Source organism: Camelus dromedarius, chromosome 34 (genome assembly GCF_036321535.1).
Source record: "Camelus dromedarius isolate mCamDro1 chromosome 34, mCamDro1.pat, whole genome shotgun sequence".
NCBI lineage: Eukaryota > Metazoa > Chordata > Mammalia > Artiodactyla > Camelidae > Camelus > Camelus dromedarius.
The window spans coordinates 4,170,876-4,187,663 of NC_087469.1; the positions used below are offsets into that span (position 1 = coordinate 4,170,876).

A 16,788-nucleotide genomic window follows, 5' to 3' on the forward strand; every position below is an offset into this window, starting at 1 on the left:
TAGCCCTTTCAAGACTAATCCCTACTGAGGGAAGAAAACTTCCATAATTTACTTGGACTGTTGAAGATATATCAACTGTGAAAAAAAAAAATTGATCAACTATGGCTGGAGCGTTCATTCACTTTCCTGAAGCACGTGGCTAGGACGGATATGATGGATACCTAAACCAATCAGGGGTGCTGTTGGCAAGACTGACGGTGGCAAATAGGTTATGTAAGCAATCAACAGTGTCATAAAAATTGGCTCTAAGTTTAGAGAAACCTGACTCCTGGCTAGATCACAGCATTTCAGACTATTAGGAATTTGTTTTTTAAGAGAAAACATTTTGAACCTATATAGATTTGCAATGTAAATAGTCCTAGCTCCACACCCCTGCATCGTGAGAACTTTCAGCAATTATTTCATGAATAATATTTTTAAAGCATAGCCAGTCCCCAACTGTAGGTTTTGCTAAGGTAAGCATCCTTGTGAGAAATCAGAAATCACCTGGAAGCTGCTGCAGACGTGACGAGTTGTCTCTAAGCATTTATGCCAGATAACCTACACCAGGGCTATTTTTCATTAATTGAATCAGAAGTTTGTCTAGACTCGCAAAAGTGAAATAGAGGTATTTTGCAGAGTAACATGTCTTTGTTTAAAATGGTGGATCAAGGAATTGTATATTTCCCAGTCTTAGTTTTAATAGGTGTTTACTGGCTAATTTGGAGACTACACCTGAGAGGCTTGTTTGGTGATAATCACCTGTCTTATTTATCACCCTTGTGAAATCATCTGAAGGCAATGCTTATCAGTAGGAAAATGTCAAATAAAGTTGAGGGCGCCATCTCCTTCCTGGTGACATGATTAATTTCAGAGATACACTAAGGCCTTTTATGCATTGTCACCCAGACTTCAGATTTATTTTTGGAACTCGGGGACAAAATCAGAGGGAGAAGAGAGAGGAACTAATATTCCTTGAACTCTGCCAAGGGCTTTACCTATTTTTTCTCCTTAATTTACTTCTTACAACAAATGCAAAAATCAATACCCCGTGTTATAAATGGAAGACCTAAAGACCATAAAGTTTAAGTGACTTGCTAAACTTATACCATTAGTAAGTGTTGGAGACCGTCATTCTGACTCAAGTAACCTTAGAACCCCCTAGCTCATAATGTGATGATTAATATGGAATATTCAAACACAAGACAGTTATCTGTTGCTGAATGATATTTATTAGCTTAATAATTTGGGCCTGCCCTTAGCATTAATAAGCTTCAGCACTAGTCACAAGATTTTCATTCACTGGTGGGGAAATTTTGTTTTAAAAAATGCATTAGAGAAAGGGCATCTACTTCTTGGGGGCTGCAGTGACAGCAGGCTTCTCTTCGCGGGTGATGGGAATGGTGCGCTCAGGGCCAGAGGCCTGTTTCCTTGGTCCATTCACAGTGAGGACCCCATCAGATGACAGGGATGAAGTAATGGCGAGAGGGTCCACATCAGCTGGGATCCGGTATTTCCTGTGGAACTCCCGGGAGATGAAACCATGTTCATCCTGATCCAAGAGAATAAGGGAAGAGGCAGAGATGAGAACAGGAAATAACACCACTTGCGTAGAACTCAGACATTCTCCTTCCCTTTAGGTGTGACCAGATGCATGGCAACATGAGGAAAAGCTAAGTGGCTGTTCTGTTTGGGGCTAACATGAAATTTCCTAGGCTGTCTCTCCTACCAGTGAGAGTCTGAGAAGATTGAACAGCCAACACTTCATATCTTTCCAAGCCCTGAGGCATGGATGCGTTCAGAGGTATTTCCCAAAGGTTTAGATAATTTGTTGGGCCTACAAGATATGGAATAGCATCTGGCATTGAAGATTTGAGTCCCTAAGGAAGCCCAGAAATTGTCCTGACTCTTCAGGAATGTTCCAGAACAGTGGGACTAATAATAAAAAGACTCCATCCAGGGAGACTATGAACTAAAGTTAAATCATATGAACAAAACTGAAACAGCCTGAGGACCTCAAACTGTACTGTTTGATGCACAAGTTTCCGAGTTATCACTAATCAGTAGGGAGCAAACTCAAACAAACAAACAAACAAACAAACAAACAAAACCACAAAAAAAAAACCTCCCAGAAAGTAATGAGAAGCTATTCAATTCTTTAGAATTCTGCTAAAGAGTAATTGACCTTAACCCTTGTATCTGCTGAATCTCAATCATTTATCCAGACAGGTTCTCAATTAACTGATTTCCACATGGGTCTAGGGTATTATCAGGAGCTAAGTACAGTTCTGAAACTTAGGCAAACCACATAGTTCAGCATTAAGATGGGCTAAAAAGAAGTAGGTTTCTAAACATCTAAAAGAAAAGTCCTCAGTTCAAGGGCCTTCTGGGGCCACACAGTTAATGTAACTATGTAAAGCAACCAGATGTCTAACAACCACTGTTCCTAAATCAGCAGTCTTCAATCTTGACTGACTGTATATTAGAATTCCCTAGGGAGATTTTAAAAATCCTGATGCCTGGGTTCCACCCCTAAAAATTCTAATTTAACTGACCTGGGATATGCCTGACAATTGGGATTTTTTTAAATTCCTCTGGTAATTTTAACATGACCAAGGTTGAGAACCCCTGGCTTAAGTGGGAAGTTAACATCTCATCCATCCTTCTTAAGGCAATAAAATCAAAACAAACAACAAAGATCACTTCTCTAGCCAACACAATAACTTTTAACAACAATAACAATAGGTCTATGCCTGTTCCAAGACTCTTATGGCTTAGGACTGGAATGTTGCCAGCCTCAGAAGCTGATGGCAGTATCTGGCATATAGTGCGCACTGGATGAGTGAGCAGAAGAGAAAGCCAGCTACTTACCTGGCGTTCTTCATGTTTGCCGTGCACCTCAATCACATCTCCCAGCACCTTGACCTTGAGTTCCTCAGGGGAGAAGTGCTTCACATCCAGGTTGACAGAGAATCTGTCCTTCTCCAGACGCATCTAGAAATAGCAAGGTGGGGAGAGGGTAGGAGAAAGGATGGTAGGAGTGTGGATTACACTAGTACAGTATCATTATTCTGCAAACTTACTTTATGTCCAGGTAGTTTATTCTTCTCTTTTTGGCTAAAAATCCCTTTGTGAGTAAACATGGCTCTCTCGTTCAGAAAAGCTACCACAGTGGTACCCCAGGTACAACACTTGGTCATCAGACCCAAACTTTATTTACAGGGACAGGGAAGAAGACAGGCCACCCAGGGGACAGATCACAAGGATGAGACTGGACATGGCTTCTGCTGCTGCTCTGACCTAATGCCTGGCCTTGTCATTTGTCTGTGAGACAAAGGCCCCTTCTTCTTTCTCAGGTCTCTGCCAAGTTTCCCACCCACTCACTCTGGAATGTTCTGCTGGCTCTGACTGTCCTTCCAAAGCCCTCACCCACTCAGCTCCTGTTTACTCACACTTGAATATTTTTAAACCAGAGTGTTATCTCTGACAGCTTCTGTCACCCTTTTTTGTTCACCCCATTCTCCCACCCTTTTAGGACAAGTCGTTGGGGGGGGGGCCAAGACTAAACCTACATTCTTTCCTCATTAGGCTTGAACCCAGGCCAGTGCCCTGTCACAGCCCTGAGAAACTCGGAAAATCATAAAAGAGGGACTAGAAAGGAAGAAAATAGTGGTTGCTGTGTCCAGCTCCACGCAGCGAGGATAAAAAAAACCTCAGAATGAGGTAGCACTGTCTCCTGGCTCTGAAGTTTGAGATGACAATATTTGTCAGGAGTGTGAGATATTAGAAGAGTGAGCGAAGGTGTCTGAAGGCAGCTTTCCCCCTGTAGATCCTTATAAATCAAACCAGAAAGGACATCCTACTTAGGAGATAAGGAACACAGAGTACTATGCATAGCACATGGGGAAAATGTAATCAGTAGGATACAAAGGCACATCAGATGCACTGGCACTGAGGCAGAGCAGAACTAGGGACCTCATCTTGTTTCACTGTGAGACACACAAGTGCCTATGACACTTGAGACACTTAGACAGAGCCAGATTTAGGCAGGGAGGAAAAGGAAAGTGGATGGGGACGCTTCCAGAATGAACTCTCCTGTCCTGGCAGAGGGGAGACTTACCTCTGAGAGCCCAGTGTCAATCCAGCTGGGTGCCCGCAGAAATGAGGGTGGCCGAAGGTAGAAGGGGCTCAGGGAAGTAGTAGTTGGGAAGAGATCAGACTCCAACAGGTGCTCCCCAAAGAACTGGTCAAAGAGGCGGCTGGGGGAGTGGAAAGGAAAGAAGGGGCGGCGGATCCAGGGGTGGTGGATGGCGATGTCCATGGTGGCCAGGTGAGTGTGGGGGGTCAGCCGGCTGGTCAGCTCCTTCAGCTGCAGCTCCAGCCGGCCCCTTATATACGCAGGCTTGTGAAGCTTCTGGAATGGTGATGTCAGGGGTTTTATTATCCCAGCTCACTGCCTGTTCATGGAGACTTGTGATTGGGGATTTGGCAGTGTGACACATACCCAGTACTCACTGAGCTAAGAAAAGAGAAATACAAACACGTCCGAGCTGGCCAGTGACTTGTCCTGGTCCTGTTTCACTAGCTCTCTGTCCACACCCAATGGCACCCACCTCTGCCCCCTTCTCTGGAGTCGGAAACTGGCTCAGGAATCCCAAGCAGGCGGGCAGTGTGCCCCTCCTCCTCCTCTCCAGCCTAGGATGCCAAGGGAATGCGGCCAGCAACTATCTTGGGCCTGGGCAGGAACTGGAATCTTCCTAGGCTGGGCCCCAGGGACATTAACTCTTTGCGGGTCCCTGGAGGAGAGCCGTGATCATCAACATGTCACTGACAGGTTTCCTGTGGTGCCCTGCGTTGCCCAGAGAGGACCCTGACATCAATTTAGGCAGAAAGGCCCCTCACCTCATCTCAGAGAAAGAGTAGAAAGTTTCTTGCTTGTTTCGCTTTATGTGGCTGGCAGAACGTTAAATGCAGGGGAATTCTGCGGAACAGGGTGCCGGCTGCCTGCGACCGAGAAGAGATGGTGTGGAAAATGTGCACTGTTGGTGAGGGTCTCAGCGAGCCTCTCCAGGGCCTCCAGCCCCAGCCTCGCGTCGCCAGCTGGCTCCCCAGCCAGGACCCCCAGCTGTCCTCTCCGGGAAGGGAGGGGGGAGAGGGGGGAGGCTGCGACAGCTGAAGAGGGTGCGGGGGAGGGGACGGGGGGTCCAGGCAGCGCGGGCCACACGTTGTATCGCCGCGGGCTCCCCGCCCCTCCCCCTGCCCTCGGGCTCCGCACTATTTTGGGTGGTGTAGACCCCGCCCCCGCCTCCGGGTGCTCGCGGGCCCTCGGGCAGCTGCAGGGGTCCCGCCGCGCCTGTTCGGGCTGCACCTCCGACCGGGGCCGCCGGCGCGTCCGCAGCCATGTCGGGCCGCTCGGTGCCACATGCCCACCCGGCCACCGCCGAGTACGAGTTCGCCAACCCGAGCCGCCTGGGCGAGCAGCGCTTCGGAGAAGGTATGGCACGGACGCCACCCCCTTGCCTCCCACCCCCACCTCCTGAAATTCTGGGCTGATCTCCCAACGGTGCTGGCCTCCACCCCACTCCCGGCTTAACTGAACTCCTGGGGCGAGCCATCTCCCACCCCAGAGCCACCCCCCCTCCTCCAGGCAGGCCTCTCTCCCCTTCCCGCTGACCCCGGCGCAGAAGGGCGCCCGCCGCGCGCTGATGCCTGCCCCTGCCCCCTCCGTGTGCCTTCTGGGTCCCCTTCGGACCACCCAGACCCGGTTTGGTTTGCTCTCCTCCACCCCATCTCATGTTCTTTCTCAGTCCCCTCTCCCCAGCCGCCTCTTTCCAGCCGCTGGGACTCCTCCCTCCTCTTCCCTCCTTCTCCTGACTCCCCTCTGGCTCTCCCCAGGTCTCATCTCCTTTCTCTCCACTCATTCACCCACCCTCCTTCCCACCTCATCCTCCTTCATCCTGCTTCTTGCCTTCTCTCTCTCTGCCCTTCAGGCCTCCTGCCAGAAGACATCCTGACCCCCACCCTCTACCATGGCTACTATGTGCGACCCCGGGCCACCCAAGCTGGGGAGGGCAGCAGGGCAGGGGCCTCTGAGCTTCGGCTCAGTGAGGGCAAGTTCCAGGCATTCCTGGATGTGAGCCATTTTACCCCAGATGAGGTGACCGTGAGGACTGTGGACAACCTGCTGGAGGTGTCTGCCCGGCACCCCCAGCGCCTGGACCGCCACGGCTTCGTGTCCCGGGAGTTCTGCCGCACCTACGTCCTGCCTGCTGATGTTGACCCCTGGCGGGTCCGCGCTGCTCTCTCCCACGATGGCATCCTCAACCTGGAGGCGCCTCGGGGTGGCCGACATTTGGACACAGAGGTCAATGAGGTCTACATCTCCCTGCTCCCCGCACCTCCTGACCCAGAGGAAGAGGAGGAGGCAGCCAGTGTTGAGCCCTGAGTGCCACAGACCCAGCACCCAGTGAACCCCTTTCTAGCTCCCGTGGTGATACAGCAGCTGCTCACCACCCAGAGGTAGCAGCATCCTTGCGGGAGGGAGAAGTGCGTGGTCCACAATGTATGGTTTGGTCCCTTGGGACGTGTCATAGCATTTTCCTCTAGTTTTGGGTGGAGCTGAATAAACCCAAATCTCAGGGCCTTGTTTGTGCTGCTCCCTATTCTGCGGCCTGGAGGATGGGATGGGCAGGGAGGGAGACAAAAAGGACCGCTAGACCGAAAGCTCCTCAGTTAGATGCACCCAACGTCACAGCACCCTGAGCTCACACTTGGATGCTGAGATCATACCCGGAAGCTGACACTGGCTCCAGATCAAATTCCTGGCCATAATTTTCTCACAATGCAACAAAAGAGAGAGTGATCCTGGGAGGGAAAAGGGATATGCCATCCAAACAGCCCGGAGGGCACTGTCTGAGCCAGTGATTAGAGACACAAAAACAAGGGTCTCCAGACTGTCTGGCCTGTTTTGGGTAGGGGTTGGGAAAAGAGCTTTTGGTTGCAGAGTTGCCTAAAGCCCTGTTTTCCCGTGCTAAGTTCTGTCCACGAAAAATGGTCTCTGATACTGAAGGACACGGGAACAGTCACAGAAGCCTCTGCCATTGTCACCGAACCACAAAGTCCCCTCACCTCCTGCCTATGAAAGAAAGCATTTATTTCTAACCTTGAAACATTCCAAAGAGAGGAATCACTGCATCGTTCCACCCAATCCAAGGCTAAATGCAAGGGCGCTAGGGCTGTCGGTGTGGGGGTGATGACCAGAGAAACTTCCTTTGGAAGTAGAGTCTTACTTAATACTAGGGGTATGATGTATTAAGGAAAGTCTGGGGGGCTGACCTCTCAGTTACCTCTGTAATTAAGAGAGCATGCATGTATATGATTTGAGGAGTGTCCAGAAGACCCCCCTGCCCCCAAATATATGAGGCTGTGATAGACACCTAAAATTCATCCATTAAAGTGGTTGATTCTTAATTTTTTGGGTTAAAGATCCTTTTGAAAAATCTGATAAAAGTAATAGATCCTCTTACCAGAAAAATACACATGCTCCCAAATTTGGCGTACAGTTTGAATAGATTCACACAACTCTTGAGCTCCATTCATATGCCCCTTTTAGGGAAGCGTGGACCCCCAGGATAGGAACCCTCACTTGAAGAATTCAATTCTTCGTTAAAGGATTTCTGTCTATTAAAAATGAAAGCTTGCCTTAGAGAAATAACTATTGATGTATTCTTCTGTTCATTCATTCAACAAACATTTATTAACCCCTAAGTAATATACTATGGAGGTTATACATTGTAAATATAAATTTAAAACTATGCTCCTTTATGGCCTACTTTCAGGAATCTGAACATCTAGTTGAGAAGAAAAAGAATTTTAAAACGATCCTATTCAGACTTCAACTAGAACAGCTTCAGATTGATCTGTTTTGTAATTAGAATTTTTATATGAGCTTTATTTAAAAAAAAAAAAGGATTCCTTAGCTAGAAGAAATTTGAAAACTCTGATTTAGTTCAAATCCCCATCCCATTCAAATTCTTTGAAGATTATTAGTCAACTCCTAGGACGTTTTGAGCGACAGCAAATTTACAACTTCATCAAGTAGTCCGCTTCATTTTCTTATTGGACACATGTGTTATAAACTCTTCTACTGAAACAAAATCTGCATGTCAGTAACTTCTGTCCGTTGGTTCCAGTTTCGTCCAGAAAAATAAATGCAACCCTTCTTTCATTTGTGAGTTGCTTCAGATATTTAAAAATAACCATCCTGTCCTCCCATGGCTTCCCTTTCTCAACTAAACATGCCTCCTTCTTTTAAACCTATCTTCTTTTAAACCTATCTAGGACTTTTTCCATACCACTTTTAACTCAGACAACTTTCTCTTGAACATAATAATGCCTTTTAACAATTTAACTTGAAATTCAACATGTAAACCTAAGTTTATTATTCCAGTCATGGACTGATTGGCGCAGACTTCAGTGGAATAATCAGTACCCTTGTTTATCACTCTAGACTTCTGTTTGTTCTTTTTTTTTCCCTAGACTTCTGTTAACGCTGCTTGGGGTATATCGGGTTTTCTGGCTACCACAAGACACTGTTGGTTCCTTTGGAGTTTCTGGTCATATAAAATCTCAGGCATTTTCCTTTAAGTTTTTTCTTTAGATTAGATAATGTGGCTGAAAAGGGACCAGATTGTGGAGGGCTTTGAGTGCTAGGCTAAGAAGTTTGGGTAACAGGATGAAAAGAGTACAGTGATCGGAAAAGTACAAAATGCATTGCCAGGAAGGAGCCTGGCCATGCTTGTTGAGGCTAGTGCAAAGGCCCAGCACAAGATAGCAGAGGGGATGCTTTACCATCTAACAGTGAGCCGAGAACAAAAAAGTAATAATAACAGCAGCTAGGACTTACCAAGAGGGTCCCATGTGCCAGGCTCTGGACGAGAGCTTTATATATATTATCTCATTTAATCTTGTGTAGTTCTATACTGGGGATGGGAAGCTGAGTGGTTAAGAAGTGCTAAGACCATTCCAATAATAGAATCATACGATTTTTGAACAGAAAGGGTTTTAGTAACGAGTTCAGCCCTCCATTTTACAGTCCTAGGGGAAAAAAAAAGTGATTTTCCCACATTAATTCCAATAGCAAGGGAGAATATAAAAGGAATCTATTTCCCTACATTTTAGTTTCCAAGAGAGTCCAGTATTCAACCTCAGATTCTGGACAGGGATGATAAGAGACCGATACCGATTACCTTGAAAGTGAAAGTCAATTAAACCTGAATAGTCCTGGGGAAACGTAGGTAAGCCTCTTTATTATAGAGGATATATTTCAATGACAGTGTGATGTAGTAGCGAGACATTTCCTAAGGAAGCTCAGAGCCCTTTTCTATCTCAGGTTTCTTTTTACTGAAGTGTGAAGCTCCAAGTTCACGGCTTCATCAAAACAGCTCCAAATTGTGAAGGTGAGATTGCTCTCACCTGGAGCCCGTGTGTGTTCCTCTACCCTTTGGCTGGGAGCAGTCACCTGGGAATCTTTCCAGCAGGTGGCTTCCAAAGTCCAACCTGTTAGGTTGAAATCTGACACTGACAGAGGCTCCCTGGGAGCTGCTACTGAAAGCTAAACCAAGAACCAGGAAATGCACAAGCCTCTTTCTGTGGAAAAACAGCTGGACTCCCTGGGAGACAGAGCACCATGGGAAACCGGCTCTGCTGTGGGGGAAGCTGGTGAGTAGGGGCAAATGGTGGAGGGTAATGTCTCCGTCGGTGGACACGGAGGCCTCGAGATTCAGAGAGCGCCTGCAGAGAGCTCTCTGCCAACGTCCCACTGTCACCTGCTTCGCCTGGCGCCTCCAGGAGCCAACACCAGAGCAGCACTCCTTTTTGTGCCCTCTCCTTTCAGGAAAGCTCGAAAAACCCAGCCAAGCCAGCTGTCTGTAGAGTAGCCAGGGCAGGGCTGGAATGGTGAATTGATATCTTCTCTGTCTTCCTCTTCCTCTCCTCTCCCTTTCCTCTCTTCCTTTCTCCTCCAGATAATGATAATAATTGTAGCATTTGGGAACGTATTCTGTTCCAGACACTTTACAAAAAAATCTCATGTAATTTCCCCAACAATTCTGAGGGAGGTGGCCTTATTCCTGCCGTTTTACAGCTAAGAAGCTGAGGCTCAGAGACGTTCACTAATTTGTGTCTGGGGTCACATGACTCGTAAGCAAATAAACCAAGATTCCAACCCAGAGCTATCTGACTTCAAAGCCGATACTTTTAACCACTGCATAATACTGCCTGCCAAATCAAGCAAATCAACTTTGGAGAAATGTTTATGTAAAGGGGCAGAAGTGAGGAGGAGGATGAGAAATGTCCACGGAATATTTGAATTTAACTTTCACACTTATTTGCTGTGTGACCTTAGGCAAACCCTGTAACTTCTCTTTTTCCTCGTATATAAAATATAGATAACACAACCCGTGTTGCTTAGCTCATGGGTTTGAAGAGCAGAGGATGTGCAGAAGTCTCTCAATAAATGAATTATAATGTCTTTATCATTCTTTCCCAGAGTTTGTCATGGCTGTTGTCAAATAACAAAAATACAACCAAATACATTTTAAAGATTTCATTGGCTTTCTTGAATGGTTCATGAGTCGGGCAGCAACTCATCCAGCAAGCAGAAAGGAGCTCCAAGGAGCTGTACAAAATGGAAGGCTTTTATAGGCAGGAGGGGGAAGGGATCAGGAACTGGTTGGGTGACCTCATCCTCCTTTGGGCGATGGAAAAGGTCTGTGTGGCAGATGACCTCATTGGTGCTCACCAGAAAATTCCCAAATGGCCACTTAAGACTATGTTCGTTCCTGGGGAAGGCTGAAACTCTAGTTAGGCTACGTATTGAGTGGTGGTTTGGTGGTGTGAACTTAGCACAAGAAACTCCATTTGGGGCCTGTTGTTTCTTTTTAACACGATAAACCCCTGGACCTGGTTTTATCCTGTCCACTGCATTCTTAGCTCTACCACTCCGTGCCTGCATGAGTCTTAAGGATGTTCTTTATGAGTAAAGTGTCGTTACACTTAGAGAGGTAGGTGAGGTCCATTGAAAAGCACATGTGGTTTGGAGTCAGTACATTGGATTCCAGTCCTGTTCCTCCTACTCATTCATGTATCCATTCATTAATTGAACACATATTTTATTGAAAACCTATGTGCATCAGGCATAGTGATAGGTGCAGAAGACACAGCAATCATTGGAAATTTGGTTCCTGCCTTCTTAAGTAAGATACCAAAGTTCTAGGGCCTTAATTGGCTCATCTGCAAAATAAGAACAATAATATGTGTTTCCCAGAATATCGTCAGGACTGAAAAAAACAGATGAAACACTTTTTAAACTCTGAGATGTCCTATAGACATAGGACATCTGGAAACATAAAAACTTCCAGAGGAGGGGGTACAAAGCACCTTTCCCTCCCTTTCTTCCCAAGTCTTCATAGTCGTTGTCTTCTTTTTTTTTTTTTTTTTTTTTTGAGTTCAGTTTTTGTTTAATTGAAGTATAATTGCTTTACAATGCTGTTAGTTTCTGGTGTACAGCATAGTGATTCAGTTATACATATATATATATATTCTTTTTCACCATAGGTTATTACAAGGTATTGAATATAGTTCCCTGTGCTATACCGTAGGACCTTGTTTACCTATTCTGTATATAGTAGTTTGTATATAGTAATGAAAAAAAAATCTTGATAAAGATGACCAATCAGCAAAACAAAAATAAAAACAACACAATTCACACTTAAGCTAGACATTAGAACATGTCAAACACTATTTTAAACGTTCTATATATATAGACTTATTTAACCTTCACAGCAACCCTATTTCCATTTTAGGAAATAGATAAGGAAACAGAAAAGAGAGATAAGCTGGTAAGGTGACAGGCTGGTTAGCAGTGAGGCCAGATTTCAAGTCTCCCTGTTTTAACTCTGAAGCCCAGTCCCGCACAATCACTACACTCGACCGAAAGACAGCCAGGTCTTCATAGTCTTCAGTTCTGATTATTTCTTCCTCTGATGGTGGTAGTCATAGTAGCCAGCTTCTACTGATGCTCATGTGCCACCTAGCTGAATATTTTACATCTATTATTTTATCTAATTTTTACAATAATCCCCTGAAGTTTAAGTTCTATTATTATCTTCATTTTATTAATAAGAAAATGGAAGCCTGGTGAAATAAAAAACTTGCTGAAGGTCATACAGCTAGTTTGATACTGTCAGTCAGACTCTAGAGCCTGGTTAGAAACACTACGTCAGATATTCTAACCAAAATATATTTTTTCCTCTTAAAACATGAGTAGGATAGGACAAATACTGTTCTCCTCTCATTATCTCAATAAATTTCCAGAAACTAAAAGACACTATGACACTTGGAGAGATTTTTATTTAAATTTTTTTCCTGATTACAAAAGTAATACACATTCACTGTAGAAAATGTGGAAAATACCAAAGAGCAGAAAATAAGAAACAATCATAAATTTGAGCACCCAGAGATGACAGGAACATTTTAGTATATTTCCATGTCATCCTTTTAAAAAGTCTATCTAATCCCAAAACATGCTATCCTTCTATTATCTTAAGAGGAAAAATTTCCATGCTATTAGGTGTTCTTCCAACATCTTTCTTAAATGCTTGTATGACGTTCCATTGATCGGAGATGCCATTTAGTTAGTTAGTTCCCAATGTTGGACATTAAGGATATTTCCTGCTTTTTGCAATTATAAATAAGCCTACAATGAGCTTCTATATCTGCACCCGTCTGATTATTTCTTAGGCTATGGAATTGCTGCATCAGAGGGTACACACATTTATGTTTAAGGCTTTATCCTTATTGCCAATTGCATTCTAGAAAGATTGCACCCATTTTTATTCCTACAGCCAATATAGGAGAGTGCCCACTTAGGTTCTTTAATTCTGAGCTAAAAATAAAATCCTGTCACCCGTGAGTCTAACTGAATATTCCATTTGGGTTGTGTCCAGGCATTGTGCAACCTCCAACTTGGGAACAGGCTGTGTTCACAAAAATGGAGTTGCCCAAGTCTATGTTATTTTAGAATTAATATTCTCTTTATCCGTTTAAGTAGAAGTAAGTAGGAAGACAAGCGTGACAAGGGACGAGGAATTAGAGGCTCAGGCTATGGCTGCAGCGGTACGAGAAAGGAAGAGCTGAAATGGCAGAAGAGGAAGCAGAAAGACACAGAAATAATTTCAAAGCTTTTCTTCCGAACCACCTGTAGAGTTCAGTGGAGACTAACTGCTCGACCCTCAGCAAGCTGCATTAAAACTGAAAATCCAACCAAAACACAAACCTCTGTCTGATACGTGTGGAAAAATCCCGATTTTTCTACAGTAGTGAAATGAACATGATTTAGAAATCCCTGCCCACCCCTGCCCTCTCTTTTTCTTTTTAATTAGGAAAAGAAAGAAACTTCCTTGAGGAGAAGTCAGACAAGTAGGGTTGGCTCTGGTGACAGTGGGAAATGTACGAGCAAGAAAAAGCATCCGGAGTAAGCCACAAACTATTCAGACAAGTGTCGCTTCTCTGCCCGTCAAACAGTTGACAATCACGTAGACACACTGGCTCCACTGGGGACCCCAGGGGCCCAGAAATGCGTCTGAGAGGCCTGTCCTGCAGCGAGGGCAGTGTAGCTGAGTCACTCACCAGGCTCAGAGCGCCCCGTGCTGTGGACGTTAAAGGTTAAGCCTCTCTCACTTCCTCTGTTAATTAAAAACAAGGACAAAGAAGTGAAGAGGGAGGTCACCTGTCAGGAAAGGGCTTTGCGGGGCCCTAACTGTTAGCCCTGGTGGTGGCAGCTCCTGTGACTTCCAGAATGAGAACCCCGGGTTGGCAGAGACCCTGAAAAAAAGACACCAGAGAAGAAGCAAGAGGGTCTCCGAACCCAGGAATATCCCATTATTTGGCAGGTTTCCCTTACTGTCTGCTGGGAATAGCCTGTAGACAATCCCAGAATAGCCCTCAGCCCGGCTCCATCCCTGGCACGGAGTGCCTGGTTGCCTGAGGCTGTATTTTGGGTTTGGTTATGTCAGTTGTACCACTCCGCCTTCCAGAACCATCCCTTTGGAAGATGTGTGGTACCCTTAATAAATGCTTTGGGGCTGGCTCAGGGTGAATCTTTGTTGGGGTGGTGGTGGTAAGGGAAGGTCATCCCAAAATATTAAGGAATTTACACAGCAAGTGATGTAGAGGGAAGGTAGAGCCCAGGTTCTCACATGTGAGTGATTTGTTTTTCCCTTCACAGGAGATGCCCATCAAGTTTCCAGAGGAAAAAGAAAATGGGTAACGGAAGTTGGGAGGGTGGGGGGATTCTGGTGTGGGGGTGCAAATTAGAGAAGAGAATAGAACCAATGTCTTTAGAAAGGGCCTAACGGGCAAGGACTAAAAGGAGACAGATCACCAAAATGAATCTTTAAGTTGCTGGGTTCAAGACCAGTTCTGAAACTCAGAGTCTCATCCTTTCCATCATCTCAGAGTGGCAAGGTTGTTGCTCATTCTTTCATTCATCCAGCAAAAATTTACTGAATACTTATACTGTATGTGAGGCACTCTGCAGGGCCCCAAGGAGGCAGAGAGGCCCAAGAGGAAGGGCACGTGGTCTCGGCCCTAAAAGAGCTGAAAACCAAGTTTGAGAGAGAGATACATGTAAGCAAGTAATTGTAATTCCATCTACTAGTGCTTCCAAAAACACCAGTGAAGCAAGGTCACACGTTAGAAGAGGAGCAGAGAGGAGGGGATATTTTAGGCAGGGGAATTATCTCATGCAGAAAGAAAAAAAAAAAGAAAGAAAGAGAGAGAGAGAAATAGGAAAGAAAGAAAAAAAGAAAGGAAGGAAGGAAGGAAGGAAGAAAGAGAGTGACTTGACGGAAAGTGACTGAATGTTTGGCGCAGCTGAGCTCTAACCATGTTGCCCTGTAATAGTGTGTATACTCTTATGTGTCTCCCTGAACAGACTATAAACTCCCAGAAGCGAAGAAAACAGCTTACTTATCCTTCTATCCCCAGAATGTGGTACAGAGTCCGGCATACAATCGGCTCTCAACATACATTTGTTGAACTATGTGAGGGGCCAGTGAAAACTTAGGATGGAAGATGTTATGGGCAGATTGTGCAAGGGCCAGGTTGGATACTCTGCGAAGGAGTGAGAGATGAGAGGAGACACAGGGAGATTAGTTAGAAGCCCACCATGATAATTTAATAGAGATTTGAAGAGGGCAATCTTCACAGAGAGCAGGAAGAGAAAATGGATTTAAGTCATATTTCTTCCTCCCAGGGAACCACACAAGTTGGACACCAAAGCAGCAGCAGCAACAGCAGAGTTACACAAAGGTAATGACAGGCTTCGGTCCCTTTTAGGGGATGCTCAGACATGGGATCCTAGGACTCAGCTTTTCCATCCTGGGACAGACACTTCTCAGTCATCTGTAACCTTGCTGGTTCTACCCAGTTTCCTCTGTTCCCTCAACGGAGCAAAGCAAAGAAACATCAGTGTAATTGACCCTGCATTGGAGGTGAGGGGCAAAATCAAGCCAAGAATATCCCTTAATGTTGTCCATTCCTCTCAGGGCCATGCCACAGCGGGACATACGTATGAGCAACTGTTAAAGCAGCCTGCGTCTCAGGAGAGGAGTCAAGGTCTCAGGTCTGAGGACAGCAGCTTACATTACGCAGACATTCAAGTGTGCAGCGGTACCCAGCCACGCTCTGCCCAGGAGGTGAAGCACCTGCAAATGGAAAATGCCACAGAGTATGCGATCCTTTGCTTCCCCCAGGCCACACCCCGCTATGATAACAAGAATGGGACCCTAGTGTGAGCCCTGGGGAGGGAGGACCTGTTTCATCATTTCATCACTAGGGCTGTGGGGGAGAATCTACTGCTTTGGGGGACTGGCTGGCAGCCCAGAGATGGCAGACGTGTTTTAAGCTTAAAGAACTCCAGAGTCCCTGGAATTGTGAGTGGCTCAAGTCTTGCTCTTTTCTCTAGACCTGTCTCTTATTTGCTACCATTAGCTTGGAGCTGTATTTGAGTTACCTGGGGGTGGACGGAGTTCCACAAAATGAGGGGTCTAGGTTGAGTGTGCAGGAAGGTAGGGTTCTGACCCCCCTACCTTTGCTCCTGCTCTCAAGAAAAGCGCAGATAGAACAGGTTACCCTTGAAGCACCTGCACATGAGCTAATTTTATTGGAGTTAATTTGATGGTATCCCTTTTACACACCTTTAACTCCAAGGCTGAAGAAGAAGAGGTGCTCTGGAAAGCTTCTAGGGCTGGCCAGGGCAATTTCCTCAGTGGCTGGGTCAAGGGTCCCAGACTTAAACAGACAAATGAGGGCAGGGGCTGAGGAAGCGTGTTCTGACCATCAGGTACAAGGACGTCAAATCACCACTCATATCGACAGCACTGAGAGGCCCAGAAACTCCTCTTGGTTGGACTGTTTTCTCTTGCGGGTGCAGAGCCATTAGGATCAATAAATCACATAAGGAACGTGCCTGGTGCCTTTTCTGGGGTAGAGGTCTGCGGGCTCTACTAAGCGCATCGGATCTCACGCAGCCTCAGGGCAGTGCGGAAGGCCAGCCACTTTCCGCCCCACTACCGGCGAAGGCCAGAGTAGAGGCCGGGGTGTGATTTGGCCCCGCGAGAGGCAGGCTCCCATCTGCAGCAGGCGGAGCTCCCTGGGCGGGGTCCGGACGGGCAGGAGGCGGGGTCGGGGCCGGCAAGAGGCAGGTCTGGACAGGCAGGGGGCGGAGTCTTGGCAGTCAGGAGGCGG

At 46.1% G+C, this 16,788-nt stretch overlaps 3 protein-coding genes across 5 annotated transcripts; 2 read left to right on the top strand and 1 right to left on the bottom strand.

The window, feature by feature from the left end:
• Positions 1-1,188: 1,188 nt before the first annotated feature.
• On the bottom strand, positions 1,189-4,542 carry CRYAB (crystallin alpha B). 2 transcript variants are annotated; one of them, XM_010985982.3, is made up of 3 exons: positions 4,100-4,542; positions 2,851-2,973; positions 1,189-1,531 (listed from the first exon to the last, which is right to left on the bottom strand). In XM_010985982.3, exons 1-3 carry the CDS (start codon positions 4,298-4,300, stop codon positions 1,328-1,330), a joined length of 528 nt encoding a protein of 175 aa, XP_010984284.2. In that variant the 5' UTR covers positions 4,301-4,542; the 3' UTR covers positions 1,189-1,327. The 2 variants fall into 2 exon arrangements, with proteins under 2 accessions (XP_010984284.2, XP_031299603.1); XM_031443743.2 differs by lacking the exon at positions 4,100-4,542 and adding an exon at positions 3,063-3,256.
• Positions 4,543-4,617: 75 nt separating this feature from the next.
• On the top strand, positions 4,618-6,621 carry HSPB2 (heat shock protein family B (small) member 2). 2 transcript variants are annotated; one of them, XM_031443742.2, is made up of 2 exons: positions 4,618-5,473; positions 5,970-6,621. In XM_031443742.2, the coding sequence occupies exons 1-2, from the start codon at positions 5,380-5,382 to the stop codon at positions 6,422-6,424; spliced, it is 549 nt and encodes a 182-aa protein (XP_031299602.1). In that variant the 5' UTR covers positions 4,618-5,379; the 3' UTR covers positions 6,425-6,621. The 2 variants fall into 2 exon arrangements, with proteins under 2 accessions (XP_031299602.1, XP_064338105.1); XM_064482035.1 differs by having other exon boundaries at positions 6,132-6,621.
• Positions 6,622-9,576: 2,955 nt separating this feature from the next.
• Positions 9,577-16,505, top strand: C34H11orf52 (chromosome 34 C11orf52 homolog). The gene is made up of 4 exons (XM_010986003.3): positions 9,577-9,699; positions 14,267-14,304; positions 15,296-15,351; positions 15,588-16,505. The coding sequence occupies exons 1-4, from the start codon at positions 9,668-9,670 to the stop codon at positions 15,834-15,836; spliced, it is 375 nt and encodes a 124-aa protein (XP_010984305.1). The 5' UTR covers positions 9,577-9,667; the 3' UTR covers positions 15,837-16,505.
• Positions 16,506-16,788: the final 283 nt, after the last annotated feature.

Bases quoted from the DNA above. Each gene is read 5' to 3' on its own strand.
- CRYAB (XM_010985982.3), bottom strand. From the start codon at position 4,300: ATGGACATCGCCATCCACCACCCCTGGATCCGCCGCCCCTTCTTTCCT. The intron at 2,974-4,099 runs GTAAGTCTCCCC...TGCTATTTCTAG, and splicing joins TTGACACTGGGCTCTCAGAG to ATGCGTCTGGAGAAGGACAG. The intron at 1,532-2,850 runs GTAAGTAGCTGG...CTCTTGGATCAG, and splicing joins GCAAACATGAAGAACGCCAG to GATGAACATGGTTTCATCTC.
- HSPB2 (XM_031443742.2), top strand. From the start codon at position 5,380: ATGTCGGGCCGCTCGGTGCCACATGCCCACCCGGCCACCGCCGAGTAC. The intron at 5,474-5,969 runs GTATGGCACGGA...TCTGCCCTTCAG, and splicing joins CGAGCAGCGCTTCGGAGAAG to GCCTCCTGCCAGAAGACATC.
- C34H11orf52 (XM_010986003.3), top strand. From the start codon at position 9,668: ATGGGAAACCGGCTCTGCTGTGGGGGAAGCTG. The intron at 14,305-15,295 runs GTAACGGAAGTT...TCTTCCTCCCAG, and splicing joins CCAGAGGAAAAAGAAAATGG to GGAACCACACAAGTTGGACA. The intron at 15,352-15,587 runs GTAATGACAGGC...CATTCCTCTCAG, and splicing joins AACAGCAGAGTTACACAAAG to GGCCATGCCACAGCGGGACA.